The 23,304-nt window shown below is 39.2% G+C and overlaps 1 protein-coding gene across 1 annotated transcript in view; it reads right to left on the bottom strand.

Moving 5' to 3' along the window:
- The window catches only part of Dgkk (diacylglycerol kinase kappa), a 129,308-nt gene that overhangs the window by 26,375 nt on the left and 79,629 nt on the right, over positions 1-23,304 (bottom strand). The window contains exons 7-13 of the mRNA XM_087601157.1: positions 22,915-23,040; positions 21,180-21,282; positions 14,553-14,736; positions 13,856-13,964; positions 12,984-13,123; positions 12,112-12,193; positions 9,802-9,893 (exon numbers count right to left, since the gene is read on the bottom strand). Of these exons, the coding sequence (XP_087457283.1) occupies positions 9,802-9,893; positions 12,112-12,193; positions 12,984-13,123; positions 13,856-13,964; positions 14,553-14,736; positions 21,180-21,282; positions 22,915-23,040 (836 nt within the window). The remainder of the gene's footprint in view (positions 1-9,801; positions 9,894-12,111; positions 12,194-12,983; positions 13,124-13,855; positions 13,965-14,552; positions 14,737-21,179; positions 21,283-22,914; positions 23,041-23,304) is intronic.

Raw genomic sequence — 23,304 nt, forward strand, 5'->3', positions numbered from 1 at the left:
AGTGGACTGTGGGGGCTGGAGGGAGAGGTGGCTCAGTGGTTAAGAGCACTGACTGCTCTTCCAGAGGTCCTGAGTTCAATTCCCAGCAACCACATGGTGGCTCACAACCATCTGTAATGAGATCTGATGCCCTCTTCTGGTGTGTCTGAAGACAGCTACAGTGTATGTGTATGTGTACACACACACACACACATACACACACACACACACATACACACACACACACACACACACACACATATATATATATATATGGGCTATGGTCATGAAAGTTTTCTCTGAAGAGGAAATACAAATGATTAAGAAAAAATTTAAGTTTTCACCATTATTAGCCATCAGAGAAATACAAATTAAAACTATTTTGTGATTTCATTTGACCCCAGACATATTGAAACAGGAGACAAAAAGTGCTGTCAAAGATGTAGGGATTTAGAAACCCTCAATGCACTATTAATGGGACTCAATTGATATAGCAACTATAGAAATCAGTGTGGAGGTTTCTCAAGAAACTAGAAATAGATCTACCATACGACCTAGTTATAAATGTTTTGCGTTTTATCCCAAGGACTCTATTTTCTACCACGGAGACATATGCTCATCTAAGTTCATAGCTGCACTCATTGCAATAGCTAGTATATTACTTCTCTGTTGCTGTGATAGAATAACATGACCAAAAGCAACTTAAGAAAAAGTTTATCTTGGACTATGGTTTGAGCAGCTAGATGTCCATAATGGTGGGGAAACAAACATGGGTAGCAGGAGCAGGAAGCTCAAAGTACATAGCTTAGTCACACATCCAAAGCAGAGCGGGTGAGCAGGAAATGGAGTAATACTATAAACCCTCAAAGTCTGCTCACAGTGAAATGCTTTATCCAGCAACACTGTCCTTTCTAAAGGCTCCTTGACATTTTCAGGAACACCCACTGGTATCTAAGTGTTTTAACATCCTCAGAAATATCAACCAGCGACCACGAGTTTAAATACTCGAATCTATGGGGGTACATTTCTCATTCAAAGCACAACAGCCAAGGAATGGACTTAATCTTGATGCTTATCAATTTCTAAATGGATACTGGAAATTTGATACCTTGGCACAATTGAATTTTATTTAGCAAGAAAGAAAATAACTGAAGTAACAAAGAATTAGAGATTCAAAAATTGTATATGTAGATCTTTGTATAGAATCATAGAATTTGCATGTTTAATGTGTAATATTGTGGAATCCAGAAAAGTAGAAAAGGGAACATTGGTGGGAAAGGGGAATAAAGTTTTTAGGGAGGGAGGACAGTACAACATAAGTGTTATAAAAAGGACAGGAAAATAATGGGAGGGAGGTTTAGGTAGGGAGAGTCTATAAGAATATAATTAGAGTTACCATAATCAGGGGATAATACTTCTCCTAGAAGCCAAAGGCTGCCAAAATTAAAAGTTTCGTCACGTGTGAGTGTGAGATATTTCCCCTCTGGTAGTTAGTCAAGGGTGTCCCAGAGACTCCTAAAAGAGTACAGGGCATTGCCATTATTCCTGGGTGCCCACTATAACTTGATGGGAGAGATCCTGTTACAGAAAACAGCACACACTTTGCTCACTGGACATGGAGGAGTCAAGTTGGTATTGACCAAGACACTTCCTCCATGCATGTTAGCTCTCATGTTTCCAAAAGGTGTTTCATGATTCTAAAAGGCTATTTGGGGTAATATGTAAAAGCAGTCATATTTGGCTGTGAACTCAATCAACTACAGGGACTGGTATGGCATGAAATGCCCATGGGCACAATAGTGGGGTGGATAATATAGAAGTAACCAATAACTTTTTAGTTAATTAAAACTACTTAAATTTAAAGCCTGCTCCACAGGATGAAACACAAGTCTGGTACTGTAGATCTAGCTATGAACCAAAGATTGCAGATTTTGGGCCCTAGGGCTATTTTGCTGCTAAATGGACAGAGCATCTAAATTAGTGTAATTATAACCAATGATTAGTGAATTCATCAGAGAAGTGTCTTTGTGTAGTGGATAGTGATTAACATAGAAGCTTACAACCAATCAAAATGCAGGGATTATGTGTCAATATATTATTCAACCACAAATGGAATATCTGTACCACCAACCTCCCTCCCTCCAAAGTTCTGGAGCCATCATGGGAGAGAGGGTGGAAATATTTTAAGAGTCAGAGGTCAGAGTATATTGGAGGGAACCAGTGTCTTCAGGACATGACAGGATTACTGCACTCCACTTGGCTACCAGGACGGCCTACCTTCCATTAGGTATACTCGGTAGTAAAATTAGTGTAATTTTTTTAAGGAAAAAAGACAGAGGTGACACATTTGAAAGGATGGGGGTAGATCTGGGGGGAAATTTAGAGGAATGATTAAAATAACTTTTATAAAATTCTCAAGGAATTCATACAATATTATATTTAAAAATAATCCAAGCTAGAACTCAGAAAACTCCAATAGAATGTAATGTGGGGAAAAAAGAACATAAGATAGAGGGATTGGATCATTCAGTAAAGGAAAATGGTGATAAACACACACACACACACACACACACACACACACACACCTGGGAGAGATTAGTGATACTATGAAAACAGCTAATCTTCTGGCTATATGAACTAAATAATGGATACCATGCTAACACATAAAATATATTTTAACAAAATTGTAGAAGAAAATTTTCCAAAATAAGATACCCATGCAGGTACAAAAGGCCTGCAGTACTCCAAATAGATAGGGCAGAAAAGAACCCTCTATGCCATATTATAGTTAAAACATTGAAGACAGAATAAAGGATATTGAATGATATTTACAAGAGAGACAATTCAAGCCATTTATAAAGGTAGGATTATTAGAATAGCACCTGATTATTTGACATTTATAGCCAGAAAGGCCTGGAGAAATGTATTTCAAGTTCTGAAAGATCAAAATTGTCAACCCTGACTATTACAACCAGCAAAACTATCTATTAAAGTTGAGGGAGAACTGAAAGTCTTGCATGATGAAAACAGACTAAAGAAATTTTCAATCACCAAGCCAACTCGATAGAAGATATAGTAAGGAATAACTTAGTCTAAACAAAAGAACAAATATACCCAAGAGGTCAGAGGTAGTAAACAATACCAGGACCAAATGAAGTCTAAGAAAACATCACAAGATCAAAAAAAAACTATAAAATTCAACAAGTTTCAATACTAAGTCTGTTTACGAATTGTCTCAATTACCCAATAAAAAGACAACAGACTAACGCATTGAATTAGAAAACAGGGTTCATCTTTTTAATGCATCCAAGAAACACACCTTACCATGAACAACAGACACCATGTCTTGGTAAAAGGATAGAAAAAGTTATTTCAAGCAAATTAAACCAAGACAAAAAAACAGACATAGCTATTCTAGCATCTCTAAAAACAGATTTTAAGCCAAAACTAGTCAAAAGCTATAAGGAGGGTCACTTAATCCTCGTCAAGGGAAAAATACACGAAGAAGATACCATAGTTCTGAATATACACACATCAAACATAGGTACATCTAATTTATAAAAGAAATACTACTAGATTAATATAATACCACTAATATAAAACCGCAGATTAACTACAACACAATTATAGTGGGTAACTGCAATGTCTCACAGCCATCAATATGAGGTTATTTAAACAAATACTAATGAGAAACATTACAGTTAAATGACACCATAAATCACATGAACTTAAGGGACATCTACAGAACATTATACTTAAGCACTAAAGAATACACATTCTTCTAGAGTCCATAGGACTTAGATGCTAAAAATATCACATATCAGGACACAAAGTGACTATCTCAAAAATACAGGGTAAATGAAATAAAATCCTGTATTCTATCTTACCACAATGGAATAAAACTATATATCAACAGCAGTCAAAACTACAGAAAGAACTCAAAGTAATAGAGACTCAATAGCAGTATACTGAATGATGAGTGAGTCAAGAATAAAATCAAGAAGAAAAGATTTTAAATCCTATAATTGAAAATGGAAACAGAAAATACAAAACTTAAATATAAAATGGTTAAGTATGGGGAATATAGGGGTTAAAGGATTAAGAGGAAGCGGGAGTAGGAGTAAAGGGTGGGACAAAGAAAGAGGATAGTGGGTAGGTTAAACAAAAATAAGGATGTATGAAAATATCTATTGCACCGTCAACTGAAAAATGGATAAAGAAAATGTGGTACATCTAGACAATGGAACACTATTCAGCTGTTAAAAACAGACACCATGAATTTTGCAGGCAAATGGATGGAATTCGGAAGTATCATCCTGAGTGAGGTAACCCAATCTAAAAAGGACATACATGGTATGCACTCACTTAAAAGTGAATATTAGCCATAAATACAGGATGCCCGTGCTGCATACACTCTATAGACACAAGGAGGCTGGATAGGAAGGAGGGCACAAGGAAAACTGTTTGAGCCTCACTTAGAAAAGGGAAGGGAATGGCCATGGAAGGCTGATGGAAGGAGGGAACTATGTGGGAGAGGGGATCAAAAGGGAGTTGTTGGGGTTCAGGGTCAGGCGTGGGGAAGGACAGAGGGGTTGACCGGATAGCCATGAGAATGAGTGGGAATCTGCAACCAATTGGGGTGTGTGTAGGGAGAATCTCTAGGAAGGCATGAAGACAAGATAGGAGAGGCATCCAAGAATCAATGGGAGTGGCCCTAGCTACAACTTACAACATTGAGGATATGGAACCTGGGGAGACTTCTGGCAGTGGCCAGGCAAGAACTTCAGTGGAGCAATTGGACTCCAACATACCCACAAAACTTTCAACCCAAAATTTATCCTGTCTGTAAGAAATGCAGGGACAGGGATAGAGCAGAGGCTGAGGGGATAATGACAAAACAATATCTGACTCAAGTTGAGACCCATCCCATGGACAAACACCAATGTCTGACACTATTAATGATACTCTGTTCTGCTTGTAGACAGGAGCCTAGCATGGCTGTCCTCTGAGAAGTTCCACCCAGCAGCTGACTCAGACGGATGCAGACACCCACAGCCAAACATACACAGGCTCGAACTAGGACTTCCCACACATGCATAGCAGATGTGCAGCTTCACTTTCATGTGGCTCCTGAACAACTGAAGCTGTGGCTATTCCAAAGCTGTTGCCTGTCTGTGGGATTTGTTCTTCTAGCTAGGCAGCCCTGTCTGTCCTCAATGGGAAAGGAAGTGCCTAGCCTCACAGAGACTTGAAATGCCAGGGTGACGGGGATACATGGAGTTGGGTCCTACTCAGAGGAGAAGGGGATGGGGGAAAGGGTTATGAGAGGGAGTGACCAGGAGAGGGCAGTGAGTAGTATGTAAAATGAGTAAGTAAAACAACTAATTAATTAAAAAAAAAAGAAACAGAATGGAATTACCCTACATGGATGGATGATGTCATTCCCAGAAGGCATGGCTCATTATTGAAAATCTAATTGCAAGGCATGAGATATGTCCCTATGAGTTATTGGTCAAGGAACACCAGAGGTCTCCAAAACAATCTATTACCATTGGTTACACACCATAACTACAGGTAAGTCAATATTGGGGAAAACACTGTGCACTTTCACTGTATGATATAAAGAAATCAATTTCAAACCACCTGGAAAAGTTTCTCCCTGATGGTGAATTTTCATAGCAGTGTCAGGTGCTATGCAGGCTGCTGGGAGAGGAAAAACGTCAATGATTTTATCCAGTGCTGGGCCCTGCATGCTACAATATTATCCTGTTAGGCAAGATGTGTCCACAGATATAAAAATAACATGACTGTTATGGGGTAACTAGTGGTTTTGATTGAACTTGAGGCCTGCTCCACAGGAAGAAATTTCATACCTGTTACTACAGCTTTCTCAAAAGCCCATGACTTAGAAGGTCATAGGCTCTAGGGTATAACTTGTTGGTATTGCTTTGCTAAATGGTCATGTTGTCAAATTACCTTCCAAATATTTGTTTAAACCTAATAAACCTGGCTCGCCCTCAACCATAGTCTGAGAAGCTTCTTTTTGCAGTGGGCAGCAGGTAAAGCAGTCTGATAACAAAAGTCCAAGTAATGAGAATAAAAGATTGATTACCCAGTAGCAAAGAAGACACCTGCATCAACCCCACAAGTACTAAAGCTTGAAGACTATTGCAGAGGAAGAGTGAAAAGATTGTAGAAGACAGAGGATGTTCTGTGACATGTTTTCTTGGTGACTTATACTGTACTTATAAGCTCAGAGTAGCTGTGGTTACCTTCAGAACATCAAGCCATATAAAACCCCAGTATAGATGGGGTAGGTGAACACCATGGCCACTCCTTACTGAGAAGCTATTGTCAGTGGGTAGTTGCTGAAGGATGGAGAATCACTGCTTTTGAGGATGTGGTCTCTGATAAGTTAGCCATAGCTTAGTGGTTGGCCCCATATCTATGCATCTATGGGTAGCAGTAACTGGATTTAGTGGGTTATGAAAAGATAAAGACATTTTGGGTAGTATTGGGATGATGTGAGGGTTTATGGAGGGAAGGGATGGGGGTAGGTATACTTCTATCTCATTGTATATGACAATTCCAAAAACAAAAATTTAATAAGAAAAATCCTGATGTATGGGCAAAGTGATTCACAAGACCTGGTGTTAAATGAATCAGACATTTTATAGAGCAATGTATTGTATGCTAATGCCTACTTAAAACTTGCTAAAATTTGGGGATAATTAAACTATGGGGATACAAAGCTACTATGAAAAGTTTTGACATTACCAATGGCATGAATGGGAGGCACTTATCCTTTTGATTTTGTACTGTGTGGCTATGTAACCTATAAAGATGAATAGCACTTTGGAACTGGAGAGATGGTTCAGTGATTAAAAGCACTGCCTGCTCTTACAGAGGGTCCTGAGATCAATTCCCAGCAACCATATGGTGGCTCACAGCTATCAAGAAAGAGATCTGGCGCCCTCTTCTGGCATGCATGTGTACATGCAGATAGAGCTTGTATTTTTTTTTTAAAGCTCAAAATGAATAGAGTTTAAATTGGCAAATAATACAATTTAAAAATAAAAACAAATTGCAGACTGGTACAACCATTCTGGAAATCAGTCTGGTGGTTCCTCAGAAAATTGGATATTGCACTACCTGAGGATCCAGCTATACCTCTCTTGGGCATATACCCAAAAGATGCTCCAACCTATAACAAAGACACATGCTCCACTATGACCCTGGGCTCCAACCTCATAGGTAGCAATGAATAGCCTAGTAAGGGCACCAGTGGAAGGGGAAGCCCTTAGTCCTGCCAAGACTGAACCCCCAGTGAACGGGATTGTTGGGGGAAGGGCGGTAAGGGGAGGAGGATGGGGAGGGGAACACCCATATAGAAGGGGAGGAAGAGGGGCTAGGGGGATGTTTGCCTGGAAACCGGGAAAGGTAATAGCAATTGAAATGTAAATAAGAAATAACCAATTTTATAAAGATGGAGAAAAGAAAAAAATAAAAACAAATTGGCAGCCTACAGATTGGGGAAAATCTTCACTAACCCCACATCCAATAGAGGGCTAATATCCAAAATATATAAAGAACTCAAGATGCCAACCACCATGAAACCAAACAAGCCAATAAAAAATGGGGTAGAGAACTAAACAGAGAATTCACAACAGAGGAATCTCAAATGGATACGAAGAACTTAAAGAAATATTCAAAGTCCTTAGTGATCAGGGAAATGCAAATCAAAATGACCCTGAGATTCTACCTTACACCAATCAGAATGGCTAAGATCAAAATCTCAGGTGACAACAGATGCTGGCGAGGATGTGGAGAAAGAGGAACACTCCTCCATTGTTGGTGGGATTGCAGACTGGTACAACCATTCTGGAAATCAGTCTGGAGGTTCCTCAGAAAATTGGACATTGAACTGCCTGAGGATCCAGCTATACCTCTCTTGGGCATATACCCAAAAGATGCCCCAACATATAAAAAAGACACGTGCTCCACTATGTTCATCGCAGTCTTATTTATAATAGCCAGAAGCTGGAAAGAACCCAGATGCCCTTCAACAGAGGAATGGATACAGAAAATGTGATACATCTACACAATGGGATATTACTCAGCTATCAAAAACAATGACTTTATGAAATTCATAGGCAAATGGATGGAACTGGAAAATATCATCCTGAGTGAGGTAACTCAGACCCCAAAAGACATGCATGGTATGCACTCACTAACAAGTGGATATTAGCCAAAAAAGTCCAGAATGTTCAGGATACAGTCCACAGAACTCAAGAATGTTAACAAGCCAAAGGGCCCAAGTGAGGATTCCTCAATCCCACTAGGGAGGGAGAAGAAAGCAACCACAGAAGGCAGGAGGAGGGTAGGAGGGACTTGGGTGGGAGAGGAGACAGGAAGGGAAAATGGGGAACATGATCAGTCATTGCAGGGTGGGTGACAGGACTGAAGCCCTGAGGGCCAGCAGAAAGAAGGGAAACAGGCAACCTTGGGGGTCAAGGTGGGAGTACCCTCTAGAATGTACCAGAGACCTGGGAGGTGAGAGACTCTCAGGACTCAAAGGGAGGGGCCTTAGATGAAATGCCCTACAGTGGGGAGAGGGCACTTGTAAAGCACACCTCTAGTAGAAGACAGGGTATCAAGTGAGGGATAAGGTTGCCATCCCATAGTCAGAAACTCTGACTCAGAATGTCCCTGTCTGAAAGAACTGCAAGGACAAAAATGGAGAAGAGCCTGAGGAAAAGGAGGTCCAGTGACTGGCCCAAATTGGGATCCAGCTCAAGGGGGGCGGGCAAGACCTGACACCATTACTGAGGCTATGGGGTGCTCACAAAAACAGACTGCTTTCCAAAAGACCCAACAAGCAGGTGAAAGAGTCTGATGCAGATATGTGCACCAACCAATAAACAGCAGCTGCTGACCCCTCTGGTTGAATTAGGGAAAAGCTGGAAGAAGCTGAGGAGAAAGGAGACCCTGTAGGAGGACCAGCAGTCTCAATTAACCTGGACCCCTGAGATCTCTCAGACACTGGATCACCAACCAGGCAGCATACACTAGCTGAGGCTCCCAACAGAGTACAGCAGAGTACTCCCAGGTCTAGCCTCAATCAGAGAAGATGCGCCTAACCATAAAACATGGGCTTCCACCTGCTTCACCCAGAGGTAAGGTAAAATGGCTATTTTCATATTTATTTAAAAAATATAATGAAAATTCCTCAGGCTGCAATAATGAGAAAAAATGTTTTTAATGTTTCCCTTGAGGGACTTGAGACCCCAGGGAGTGGGGAAGTCTGGTGGGATGGGAATTTTCTTAGAGACAGGGGAGGAGGTATGAGAAGAGGAGCAGAGGGCAGATTGGGAGGGGGATAATGACTAGACTGTAAAAAATATTAAATAATAACAATAATTTGTAAAAAAAAAGAAAGTTAAGAACATGAAAAATAGATACATAGATAGCAAGTGAGCAGGTAGTGCTAAGCACTGAAGAGACCTTTTCCAGTGTCAAAGACAGAAAATAAGGTGTTTGTACTGTTGGATTACCTAGAAAGTTGTGTGGCCCTTTTGGAGCCTTTTTTCCAAACACCTACTTGCAATTTTGTCTCTGTTTTTAACAGCATGGCACCTCACTCCTGTTTTACCCTTTTTTTCCCTTAAACTTTCCACTAAGGAAATTTGAGTTGAGGGAAAATGATTAGAAAAAAATAAATATATTCTTTACACACACACACACACACACACACACACACACACACACACACACACACCAGCCTATGATACCCTGAAGGATAAAATCCAAAGGAAGGCTTACCTTGTGGCGATGACCATCTCAGTGGGGTACTTGGCCTTCAGAATTTTGTTCAACTCAGTGGTTGCAGATTCTACGTTCTTGATGGCAGCAGCCTAGAGGGAAACAGAGTGTTTAGTCTCATAAGCTTAGCACTGTGATTTATTTATTAGACTGCATTGCCTTAACCCATACCCCACACCACCAGCCTTGTTATTTTCTTCTTAGTCTTTACCAGAAACTCCACTGACTTTCTGGAAATAAAGCCAAATCATCCTTAAATGTACCTAAAGATAATCTGGTATATAAATCATTCTAAAAATGAAAGAAACGCTCTGTGAAAATTTTCATATTATGTTACAGAAATAGTAAATAATAGATTTGTGATTCTGATTCATAACTTCCCAATACCAGGAATTTACTTTTTGAATAAGGTCATGAACAATATAGCTTCCACTCATATAGTACTGAGCATGTAGCTGACTGTGTTCTAAGTTGAACGTATATATCATTTTTGTATACTCTCAATATCTACCCTGAGATGTAAAGATTACTTGTATACCCATTTCACAAAAGAGAAAACTGAGGCACAGGAAAGGAATCATTAGGCAGAAGACCTTATATTTGATTGCAGGTAATTAGGCTCTTGAGTCTGTTCTCCTAATTACAAGTTCTATTCCTTCCTTTTACAGCCAAACCTGAGCACTATAAATCCTTTTAGATGTTCTCAGTATGTCTCAAGTTTGTTAAATTTTCTTATCCATGCTAATGATTCACAAACTTAAATCACCATCATCTCTCCTCTGATTAAGGTCAGCATCTCCCAACGTTTCTCCTCGCTCTGATCTTTCTCCTGGGTTGGGCGCCTCCTCACACATCATGAGTTACAGCTCAATTTAGCATGTTTGCGTATGTGCTAAAGTGAATACAATGAGATGGTGGACATTCCCATTTGAACGTCCCAGTATGTTTGGAAGTTTGTCTAATAAAGTAAGAAAAAGGAAAGACAGGCTGTGGAGATGTCTTAGTTGAAAGAGCACTTGAATTGAAAGAATAAGGACCTGATTTTGAATCCTGAGGACCCACATAAAAGGCCAGCATAACACACTATACACCCACCACACCACCCATGGGTGAGGCAGGAGGCAGAGATGGGCCGATCACTGGAATCTTGTCAGCTAACTAGCCTTGCCTAGTCTGCGATGGTCCAGGCCAATGAGAGACCCTCTCTCTAACAAAAAAGGGGAAGGTGTGTAAGGGCCCAGATGTTCTCTAACCTCTGACCACAGTGTGCTGTATACATGTGCACCCACTGCACATACAGGCAATCAAAATCCCCCAAACACTTCTAGAATTCTCATTGCTCCAAGGATAAAAGTCCAAATTCCTACCATGCTTTATTAGCCTTCTCTGGGTTTGGTCCCTGATTACTTCTCTAATCTCTCATTTTGTATGTTCCATCACTGGCTGCCACACCCTGGGCATTATGAATGTGTTTCAATTCTATTGATATCACAGAGCAATCACATAATATTCTTATGTTTGGAACAGTGTAAAAACAGGCCTTGTGGTGGTTTGAATAAGAATGGGCTCCTCAGGTAAATGCTTAGTGGGGTGGCACTATTTGAAAGGATTAAGGTAAAACCTTTTTGAGGAAGTGTGTCATTGGGGGCAGAATTTGGAGTTTCAAAAGCCCACGCTATTCCTGTGTGTGTCTCTTCCTATTGCCTGCTGATCAGGATGTAGACCTCTCAGCTACCTCTCTAGCACTATGTCTACATGTGTGTCCCCATGTTTGCTGCCATGACAATAAAGGACTAAACCTCTGAAGCTGTCATCAAACCCTAGTTAAGTGCTTTCTTTTATAAGAGTTGTTGTGGTCATGGCATCTTTTCACAGCTAGGAAACACTCACTAAACCAGCCTTCCTTTGTCCTTTTTGCCTAGTTAGTGCTATTCCTTGGGTGTTTACTGAAATAACACTCATTCTAGATGTTTTCCATGACAACTCACAAAGTGACATCCATGCAATATTTTATTAAAACCTTGCCTTTTCTAACTCTAGACTCCAAGCTCTACAATAACTCCGAGCTCTCTGTATTCTTCTTTCTCTACACAAGAACATTTCCTAACACAGTACTTCATACACAGCACTTATCTCATAGGCATTTTGAATGAATTAAGTAAGTAGCTAGATAACTTATATCCCTAATGTCTGACATATTTGTAATCAATAGCTGTTGATTGGCATCTCTAATCCTCTCATTCTCATCAAGTCCTAGTAGCTCATATGTGATGAAATTGTTGCTTTTAATTATAGTTGACCAATAATCACCTCAAATCTTGGGATATCCATTCCCACCTGTCCTTTCAGCAGTGGAACTGGCTTGGGTGTCTCACGGATCATCACACTCCATCTACAATGAAGTTTAAACATAAATATTATTCAGGTCTCCACTAATTACAAGGGAAATCAATACTTCACAGTTACGCTAAAGTTCAAAATGTTATTGTGTTTGGGGGAAGAGGGCTACAGGGTCTACTCAAGCAGTGTACCTAATGTCAAAATACACAAAGAAAGGATTCTGCTTCATGATGGCCTTAGGATTTTTTCCCCACAGGACTCTCAGAAATCATTGTGCTTTCACTAGAAGTAGCATCATGAGCATCAGAAATATTTTTATGAAATATTTATACCAGAGCCTTGCCCAAGATCTACTGAATAAGAATCTCTGTGGTGGTCCTAGATTTGTGTGTTGAAAACCCACACCTCACAATAAAAGTCCTATCTCTCAGGATATAGGATGATGTCTCTATTGTCTGGAGCAGTAGAAATATCTGCCAGTTGTTACTGAATTCCCTCCACTCCCACTTTATAAAAATCATTTCTCGGAGAGCCTGATTTTACTACAGATTCTTTCTCATGAGTAAGTATGCTTCTACCAGCCAAATGGTTACACATTTAGAAGGATGCTAGGCAAACCTTTGAAATATATTCATGAATCCCCTGCTCTACAATCTTTAAGGGCGGAACAGGGGCTTCCGCATTATTTGAGGGAATATGTGACTCTCTGGCTTCTCAATAGCTAAGCCCTTGTGAATTAGCCTGCACGTATACCACAAGGGACACGGTATATGGGGGAAGCTGGGCTCTGAACTTCAAGGGTATAAATGGAGGCGCAGAGATACAGCCTTTTGGCCACTCACCTGTCTAAAATCCTCACGTGAGCCTGCTCTACTCTGCTGAGAATTTCCAGTGGTGATTTGCCTTTACTCCAGAATGCTCCCCAGCCAAGGACACGAGCGAGATCATTACCAGTTCCAAGTGGGATGATTGCCATCTGACACTGCAAAAACAAAAGGAGAGGCTCTTTTCAGACAATCCTTCCACCATGTTTTACTCTCTGCAAGATGTTGAGGGTGCTCTTAAGAAAGAATATGCCTTACAGCCAGTGGCTTTAAAGGATTGCTTTCTAGAAAGTGTAATAAGAGGGTATTTGGGGCTGAATAATATTTTATCAAAGAAATTGGACCGCATTCTTAATTATTTTCACAAAAATAATAATGATATAATAATAATAATAATAATAATAATAATAATAATAATAATATACTCAGTAAAGTGGAAAGTTTCTGGACTAGGCAAAATTATCATAGCTATAGCTATAAATGAATATAACCATCATTTCTATTTGATTTGGGGCCCAGCAGAGGAGATGCCCCAGGAGACATAGATTCTGGATTCAGAAGAGCAAGGGGAAAATGTATGCCTCTGTAGAGACGCAATGAAGAAAATCATTACCCTCATAAGGAGAAGGAAATTGGCATGTTCTATTTCTTTCCTTTAAAGCCTAGAGAATGTTCATTCCTTATGCCTAGTCCATTATTTTTCCTTCACCCAGCTACCACTAGAGAATAGTCTTAAGTGAGCATGTTCAGATTGGTCAGGTTAACTATTAGGCTTGTAGAAGACATGCTTATAGATAGGAATGATACAGACTTGGAACTTCGTAGGATACACAGCTCCATACCCCATACTCTTTCTAGCAATCGTTAAGCTGGTTGAGCCAGGGACTTACCCGATCATGCAATCCATAGGCATCAATTGTAGATAAGACCCAGCTCACGCTGCCATCTCCACCGCAAACCAGAACGCGAAAACGGGCAAAGTTCTTGAACATAGCAATACTATAAGGAAAAAGGGAGAAAATGAAATAATTTCATGATTATTTAGAATTTATAACTATTTCTTACAGTATGTCAGGACCTAAGGACTCTTGCTTCAGCACCCTCGTAATAAGGCCATCTGCCTTCTCTTTGTATTAACTTCTGATTCTGTGTATATTTGTGACTACAACTTCACAAGACAAACTCAGAAATTAGACCTTGTCTCAACTCATATTATTTTGTCCTTAGCCTTTCTTTGGGAGCCATTAATAACCTAGTCATCTGCTGAGGCTCAGGAAGAATATATTGCATAGTTGTTAGGGGCTCACAGAAGCCAGCACTGAACTGTCAAATGATCCCATAATAAAGTCTGTACTTATGTCCATTTGCTTCTTCCTCTGATGTCAAAGGACATAGTTTTCTATAGTGCCAATCAGAAGTAAAGCAAATTTGGGTTTAGGAAAAGAGATTGTAGAGATTTCTGGGAGGGGTAAAACAGTTCAGAGTCATATATTTATCTATCTGCCTAGATATTTATTCTAGGCTACATGTACAGGGGTGGGTAGACTATTCTCTATAGACAAACATACCCCTTTTCCCCATGCTTACCCTGCTTCAGGTCCACCCTTCGCCAGGTCGAATACTTGAGACGGATTAAGGTATTGTTTGAATTTTCGGAGGAAGATGATCCCTTGATGATCTCCACTTTTAGAGTTGATGAAGATGAGCAAGGGACAGGAACAAGTCAGTGGCCAGTCGAGATTCCAGAATTCAGACGATACTACTAGCTGACCTGATAAACACACAAGAGAAAGAAATAGGGCAATTGAGATAAGATATGAGTCTGCATCACATTTTACAAAGACTTTCTGACAATCTTTTGCTGTTAAGGAGTAGAGGAAAAGTTAGAATATCATCAAAAAAGTGAACAAAAGTATTTGCTCTGCTATTTCTACATATCCCCCTATAATTTTCTGAGAAATCATTATATACCAGACATCATATTAGATATTGTTAGGGATATAGCCTTTGATCTCAAGCAAGGGAGATGGGTGTATTTATGAATATGTGAATATACTGGAAGAAAATAAAGAAATTGCTGCAATAGTCAGAGATGAGCAAAACTCCATGGGAAAATAAAAGATTGAGAGCCCAAGAGGAGGAGCAGCAGCACCCAAGCTAGTCCATCCACTCTGTCTGGGCTAGCTCAGTTCTCTCAGTGAAAAGGGGACAGACCAAGAGAGCAGGGAAGGAAAGACTGTCATTAAGCCAATAGCTAACAAAAGAGTTCCTAGCAGAATGACATATCAATATAAGGTGAAGCCAGAAAACGTAATCACGTCTCTAAAGCTCAGAAAGAGCCATCTACATTATCACACCAAATCCATGGTAGAATGAGCCTACAGATAAGTTGTCTAGCAGATAATCTCCAATATTGGAATTACCCATATAGAAGTAGGGTTATAACAGCCAAATAAGTAGTCTAAATAGCCAAATCCTGCCAACTTGTGAAGAGTCTTAAAGTCTATTGGCAAGGAGATGGGCATTGATAGTTTTCTAGGAGAGGAACTGTCAACATATATCGGCCCACAAACATCTGAGCTCATGACTTGAAAAGAATGCTCCAGAAAAAAAAATATACATAGGGCAAAAACCATGAGGCTCATTCCTATGGAGGATAGGTGTACTGAACATTAAAAAAATTTCTGTTGTTCCTGGGAAAATAGAAGGCAGCTTCCTCCCTGGGCTAGTCCCCAGTAATTGGCCGGTAGTATGTGAAGGCCTCCTAAGCAGTTCTGTACCGAATTTTCAGGACTTGCCAGAACTTGCAACTACAAAAGTACTATGTTTCCTTAGCAGTATAGCTTATATATAATTACCTTTCATGAGCAAATACAATACCCTTGTCACAAATTTTTAATGAAAGGTAAAATAGTATCATAATAGTAGTTTGGTCATAGTCATTCATTCATTCATTTATTCATTCATGCATGCATTCAACAAATGTTTATTGAGGATGTTCTCTGTGCCCATTCTTATTTATGTGAGTGGACAAAATACAGCTCTTGTTTAATGAAGGCAAGATAAATATAAAACTTAATGTGTTGTGAAGAAAAAAAGCATAGGAGTGGAGTAAGGATTGCACTTTTAAACGATGTGGTCAAGAATGATTCTCAGGAAAAGTGGCATTTAATATCATGGAGGGGAAGGGATGGCAGTTGGTAGCTCCATGGTAGCAGCAACATGTGAGATTGCATCAATGCAAACTATCATTATGATATTCAAATCAATAAAAGGCTAAGTAATTGAGACACATGGAGGAAGAAATTTGGGGGGTGGGGGATGAGGAGACAAAGAAAAGTGGTAGGGCCCTGAGAGGGCAACCTAGGTAGTTCTCATTGTCTTGGAACAGTGTAATTGGTACAGAGTGAGGGACGGGAAAAGTGCAGAAAAATGAGATCAGAAAGCTGACAGAATCCAGACAGCATGGTATCAAGATGCTTAGAGGAAGCAATATGAAAAAAAGGTGAGCCTGAGACCACCAAGTAAAATATTATGATTCAAGTCACAAGATATCCTTGCTGCATCTCAACAAGTATGTAGACCCCAAGAGATATGGTTTGGATATGAATATCAAAAACCCCTCACAGACTCATGTGTTCTTAGCTAGAGGTGCTGTTTTGTTTTTTGAAAATTGTATAATCTTTAGAAGATAAGGATATGTTGGAGAAAGTGGTCCATTAGATTGGCAGGCCTTTTGAATGTCATGGTCCAGCCCCAGTTCAAGCCTCCAGTTCTCTGATTCTTGGTCTGCATTGATGTGAGTAAGTTCACATGTTGCTGCTACCCACTGCGACATCTTCCCCTCCACAATGAACTGGACTGTAGTCCTTCAGACTGTGAGCCAAAATATATTCTCCCAATTTAAGTTGCTTCTTGTGAATATATAGTTACAGCAACAAGAAAAGTAATAAACACACTGACTGAAGTGAGGGCTGCAGGAAATAGAGGTGAGAGGGTATAGATGCATGATTTGTCTATAAATATTTTGTATTATTTTAAAAAGGAAAACTCATAGCCTATGTGAATATATTTGCTAGTCAAGAATTAAGAATACAAGAAAACAAAAGCTAAATAACCATGAGAATATAGCAAAAAAGAAGACTGTTTTAGAATCATCTGGTAACTTTGAGCAAGTACTATGCTTTGTGGTATATTTTTATAAGACAGGTAGTTGTATTCTATAGCTGGTTCCCCTCCGAGTTTAATCACTAAATTCCAGGAAACAAATTAACCTCTCTAGGGGTTCATCTTTTTCATATGTATAACAGTAGCACATTGCAAGGATTAATAAAATAGTCAGCTTAGAGAACTAGAGTGTAGAAATGTTCAATTCACAGGTAAACAACCTGATTCACAAAGTTGCTTTTAAGTGACTAATGTCAACTACAAGTGACTTTCTTATACTACGTCACAGTTTATTTTATTTTACATCCCAACCACAGTTTCCCCTCCCTCTCTCCTCCCAGTCCTTCCTCCATCTCCACCCCCTCTCCTGGCCCAACCATCTACTCTTCTTCCATTTCTCTTCAAAAAAGAGCAGGCCGAGAGGGATATCAACCAGTCCTGTTTCACAACTATTCTGTAGTTCAGAAGAGAACACAGAAAGCTGGCCTCTAAATTTTAAAGTACCTCAGACTTGAGAAATAGCTACTGGATGACACAATCGAGAGTAGAAAGTAACCTGAAGAGTCATACGGGCCAGAGAAAACAGATGAGTAAGTGTGCACCTTGGTCTTCAGGCTCAAGGGCATACATTATACTAGAACAGACCAAAGAGGTCTGGCTTGACTCCATCAAGTACTGAAAAGAGTACAGGGGCTTTAACTGCTTATAGTCTGCATATGAGTCAGCACCCTGAAGAACCTCTTAAAGAGCTTACTGTGTTTGTTCAGCTGCACTTATACAATCACCACATCCTAATCCAAGAGACCACTAATTTCACTTTAGCATTCAGGCCACAGAGGATGTTAAGTTGGCATAAGTTTTGCCTACTGTTATACTTCCTGTCCTAGTAAAGTCATTTTTAACAATGCTTAAACAAGTGTAACTTTCGTAATGCACCCAAGAATGTATCTTTGCCTATGAGTAGACAAGAAATGACAGGTGACTCCATGAACTAGGCTGAAGAAGTCTACAGAGAATAAGTTATTGACACTAAGCAGTGAGCAGGCATGGGCAGGAAATATTTTTGAGGATTTGCTGTCTTTATGAATGCTGTGATCGTTGAGTGTATAGACATGACAAACAGTGGGCAACAGAATAATAATAATAGTAGAATTGTGGTCAGAGAAGGAAATAATATTGTTATTATTGTTAGGTCTTCTTTACTAAGATGTAAAACTCTAGTCATGTACATTTTTGCATTAAAGGTTTTGCTAAATAAACCTTCCTTCATAATAGTGAAAAAAGTCAGAAATGAGGGGGAAACATGTTAAGGAACTTGTCTGAAATCACACAGTAAATAATGGAGCATGTTCATGGGACCAGTAGCATAGACAGTATCGGAGAACTTTTCAGAAATGCAAATTATTCAGATGCACTGAATCAAAACCTCTGAAACTAGGGCCCAGAAATGGATGCTTTTATAAATTGTTCTAAATGAATCTGATGTATGCTTATGTTTAATAACCACTGGGTGAGTTCCTACTTTACTACACAGGATGTAATTAACTTGGGGAAGCGAAAAGGGGCCATTATAGGAGCAATAGAAGAGAACAGTTGATTGAGTTGGACCTTAAAGGATAAGAGAAGTGGGTAATTAGAGGTCTTGTCATCAATTGCAGCCTGTAGACCAAATCAATATACACAGGAATGACGACACAACAGCACTGGCAAAGGCTCCTGCCTCAGAAGGTCATCATCTGGTTGCTGTAGAAAGGATTTTCTAGCCTGACTGATAAGGTGGGGTAGATTATCCTTAATAACACATTAAGATTCTGGGTAAGAACTGAAGAAAATTTCTCTAGAATAGAATGTCTCAGAAAGTAGCCTACTCTTGAAGGGCTTATTTGTCTAGGCTAAGAAGTCCAGAAAGTGTCAAGAAGAAAGGGCATTCTTTAAGCTGTTTTTTGAGCAAGTCCAAGCTAAGTAATACATGGTAGAAAAAGGGTTGTCAGAATGATATTCAAGTGGACCAAGATTGCTGCTACATAGAAGCCAAAATTAAAAAGATGCTTCATAGCACGTTAGATGACAGAAATATTCCTAGTCTAGGCACTTCTATGCAAAAGAAACAAATGCCATTAATTGATGAGCCATAAAAATAATAAGAAATGGGATGGTATAGGAGAGAAAGAACCATACATTGGATATAAACTTCTATGAGGACAGAAACATATATGTGAGCACAAACAATAGTTACCATCCCTGTTAATATACAGTCAGGATGAGTTTGTAGGATGCTAACTATCTCTAGATAATGGTGAAGGAAACGGGAATACAAAGCCTAAGGTTTAAAAGTTGGTTGACTTTTATCATCTTCCCGCAGCAGAGGCCCACAGCTAGATATTATACAGAGAATGAGAGACCTTGGGACACCCAACCCTAAATGGTATGTCTCCATCAAATCCCTCTACTTGGGGCTTAGGAAATCATGAGGAGGCACAGAGTCCAAGAGCCAGAGGGGATGGAGGATACTGGTAGAACAAGGCCTTCTAATTAAAATAAGAAAAACTCATATGAACTTACACAGACAGGAAGCAGCAAACACAGGGCCCATATGGGTCTGCACCAGGTCTTCTTCATATATATTATAGCTTTCAATTTAGTATTTTTATGGGGCTCCTGAGTGCATAAACAAGTGAGTCTCTGATTAGTCTGCCTTCTCTTAGGATTCTTTTCCTTTTGTTGGTTTGCCTTGTTCAATTTTGATGTGATGACATTGTTTTATCTTTATACACATATTTATTTATTTATTTATTTATTTATTTATTTATTTATTTATTTTTCTTTTTTTCGGAGCTGGGGACCAAACCCAGGGCCTTGCACTTGCTAGGCAAGCGCTCTACCACTGAGCTAAATCCCCAACCCCATATATTTATTTTTATCTCTTAGAAGCCTGTTCTTTTCTAATGAGAGACAGAAAGGGAATGGATCCAGATGGGAGGGGAGGTCGGGACAGAGGAATCAGAAGAATGGAGGAAGAGAAAACTGAAATCAGGATGTATTGTATGAGGAAAGAATCTATTTTCAATGAAGGGATAGTAAATGAATGTTAATAATGCCAAAAATGTAGGTTGACCCCATGAGCAGCCTGAATTTGCTCAGGTAATTAGCTTGTTACATTTCCTAATGTATCTATTTCATCTTCCCCAAGCTTCTTCATTCGTCTATCCAGTCAACCATCTCTTATTGTCCAAGTCATTAAGTTGGTGATGTTCTAAAGATAAATATTTGAATAGATCTGAGAATAATATATCCATGCATCTCTGAGTAGTTTTACCTTTATGGTTTTATATGGTACTATGAGGCACATGCTTGCATGTGCCTTCAGAAACCTCTGGGAATGGCTCCTTCAGTAGCCTGACTTTTGTCTGTGCCCGTAATTCTGTCAATATTTCTTACTCTTATTTGATATCCAAATGTCTATTCTTTCATTGATACTTAACAATGCTTCATTCAATTTTTTATCATTGTGTTGGAGCAAGACCCTGGATCATCATGATTATTTGTTCTATAATGCCTATCTTAGGTCTCTCTTTGTGGGTTTCATGTACCTTGTGAAAAAGAATGAATCACTATTGTCTGGGAAGTAACAAAGTATCAGCAAAAAGTACAGATTTGGTAACCATTTTGACATTAGTTTGTATTTGAAAAGTAACATAACCTAGACCTTTGATAGTTTTTGAACCCAAGGGAAGAAAAAAATTCCTTTCATAGATTAGGTAGTATTTGAAAACCATCAAGAAAGATGAAATTATTTTTGAACAATCAGAATTGTGACAGAGTCTACAGAGAACATGCCCATACACATGTACATATACATACACTGAAACACAATGTTCACCACTACAGTTTCAAGACTAACTCTTTAATGCACACATAAAAATCACCATCCCCACCCCCCAATATTTACTAGTTGTGGAGAATAATTTCTGCCCTTCCCCGCCTTCCCCAGCCTTTATACCTTCCCACCCTCCACAGTGTTTCCAAAGTAAAAGCCAATGAACTCACCATCACCTCTTGGGTCGCTCAATGCTGTGGGTGGAACGATCAATGAGCGACAACTTCCGAAGGAACATTCCTTGGAAAACCGCTTCTGGCAGGCCCCGTGCACCTGAAACGATAAGAGCACAAGAGAAAAAGGAAGGGGAGAGAGAGAGAGAGAGAAGAACATTGATTAGTTTCAGGTTCCATCCCAAGAATTAGATCCTTAACATTATAAATCTCCCTTTCTGAAATTTGGTACTAGTTACTTAAACTTTAACTTGCCTGATACCACCCACCCTGTTCTACTATGAAACTGCGGTCTCCCTGAGCATGCAGAACTCTGGCCCTTTAAAAGGGAGTCTTTCTGAAGATTCTCCTCTACACATACTGAGATGTCTGTTACTAGCCTTCAGACACAATGTTCAGTAGCCTGCTGAAGGGGGGATTTCTTTGCATTTCCAAAATCTCAATCCTGATAATGTGTTTATCTGTCAATCTTTAGAACAACTGTATGTGGTAGGAAAAGCATCATTGTACACAATTTAGAAATGAGCATATGTGAAGGCTCACAGAAGTAAAGGCTCTTACCTAAGGTCAGATAGCTGGAAGTGCTAAAGCAGACTTCCCTACAAGTTGCCATTCTTCTTAGATTTTTGAACTTTCCAAGTACCTCATCCTAAAGAAGTTCAGTTGCTAGGGACATGAACTTGACTGGCATGGCTATTCAAAAGCAATTAAAAGGAGGCCACTGGACAGGCTCTTCAGAGAAGAAGCCTATTTCAGTTTCTTCTTGTCTTAGAAAGCTCAGTTTGAGAAAAGCATCTAAAAGCTTTAAAAAGCCAGATCAAAGTCTCAATCTCTGTGATTTATCACAGCTTGAAGACTGTCGGCTCTTTGATGTATATATACAAATAACCATTCCCCCAAATATTTTACTAGTTGTGGAGAATGTATACTATTTATATTATATTTACAATATAGTATAATTTAAATATTATAGTTTATATATTTTATAGTTTTATAATATTATAACTTCATAATATAAGATAATATCCTGTGCATTATAAGTTTTGAAGAATTTATTATATACCAGTTACATGCTTCCTGTCCAATCTACATTTGGCCATCAAAAATGTCAAATGTCCAGATAATGTCAAATGTCATCTAGAGCAAAAATTATCCTCATTTGATGTTGTTGGTGTTATAGTTAGGAACATGGTCGGAATTAAATATTAATCAAGACTTTATTTCTGTCTGGCTATATGACCTTGGGTCCACCTTTCTGAGCCCCCCCACATTACTCATCTGTAAAATGGGGACAATGAGGCTTAGTTCAATGTTGTTCTAAGAATTGAGATAATGAATAGAAGATATTTATATGTAGTAGCAATGATAGCTTGTCATTATTATTAACCATTAATAAAGATAAGTTTCCAAGAAATATTCATGAGTCTATTCTTTCTTAAGGTTAGACTCCAGAATTTATTTCTAGTTGCTCATATTGCCAGTGTAGAATTTAGCCTTTCTCATTTCCAAGATAGCTTTATCAATTAAGAAGCATCAGATTATAAACACCTTAAATCTTTCTCCCAAAGACTCCATAACCATCTATGAAAGGCCAAGTTAGTGGGCTCTATACTATGGAATCTATATCTACATATCTACTTATCTATTTATCCTGATATACTTAAAGACAATCTCTAATCTACCTCTTCTCTAGAAACAAATTTAAATATCAAAGGTATGGAAAGAGTCTTACCGTAGAGCCACACCAGAGGCAGCGGAAATCCTGGAGTCTGTGATAACTACCGCAACTCTCATGACATACGGTGCACTGAGAGTTGGCCGGTATATTTCCTTCTACCCACTGATGTGGCATTGTTTGCTGAAAGGGAAAAAGACAAGAGATAGAAATTAGTGATAAAGAAGGGAAAGCTGGAACAATTCTACTACCCATGGAATTAGTCCCATGAATGCTCTCAATGTGATTGACTAATGAAAAGTAGGAGTTGGAGTTTAACTCTTTGATATCTGACAGGATATTAGATATTGTGGAAGAGATTACTCTGCTTATCTAGTGTTAGGGAGAATTCTTCTGTCCCTGTATGTCATGGCTTTAAAAAGTGGGGGGGGGGGGGAGGGATCCAGC

The sequence above is a fragment of the Rattus norvegicus genome, chromosome X, assembly GCF_021556685.1.
Source record: "Rattus norvegicus strain SHRSP/BbbUtx chromosome X, alternate assembly SHRSP_T2T, whole genome shotgun sequence".
NCBI classification, from domain to species: Eukaryota; Metazoa; Chordata; class Mammalia; order Rodentia; family Muridae; genus Rattus; species Rattus norvegicus.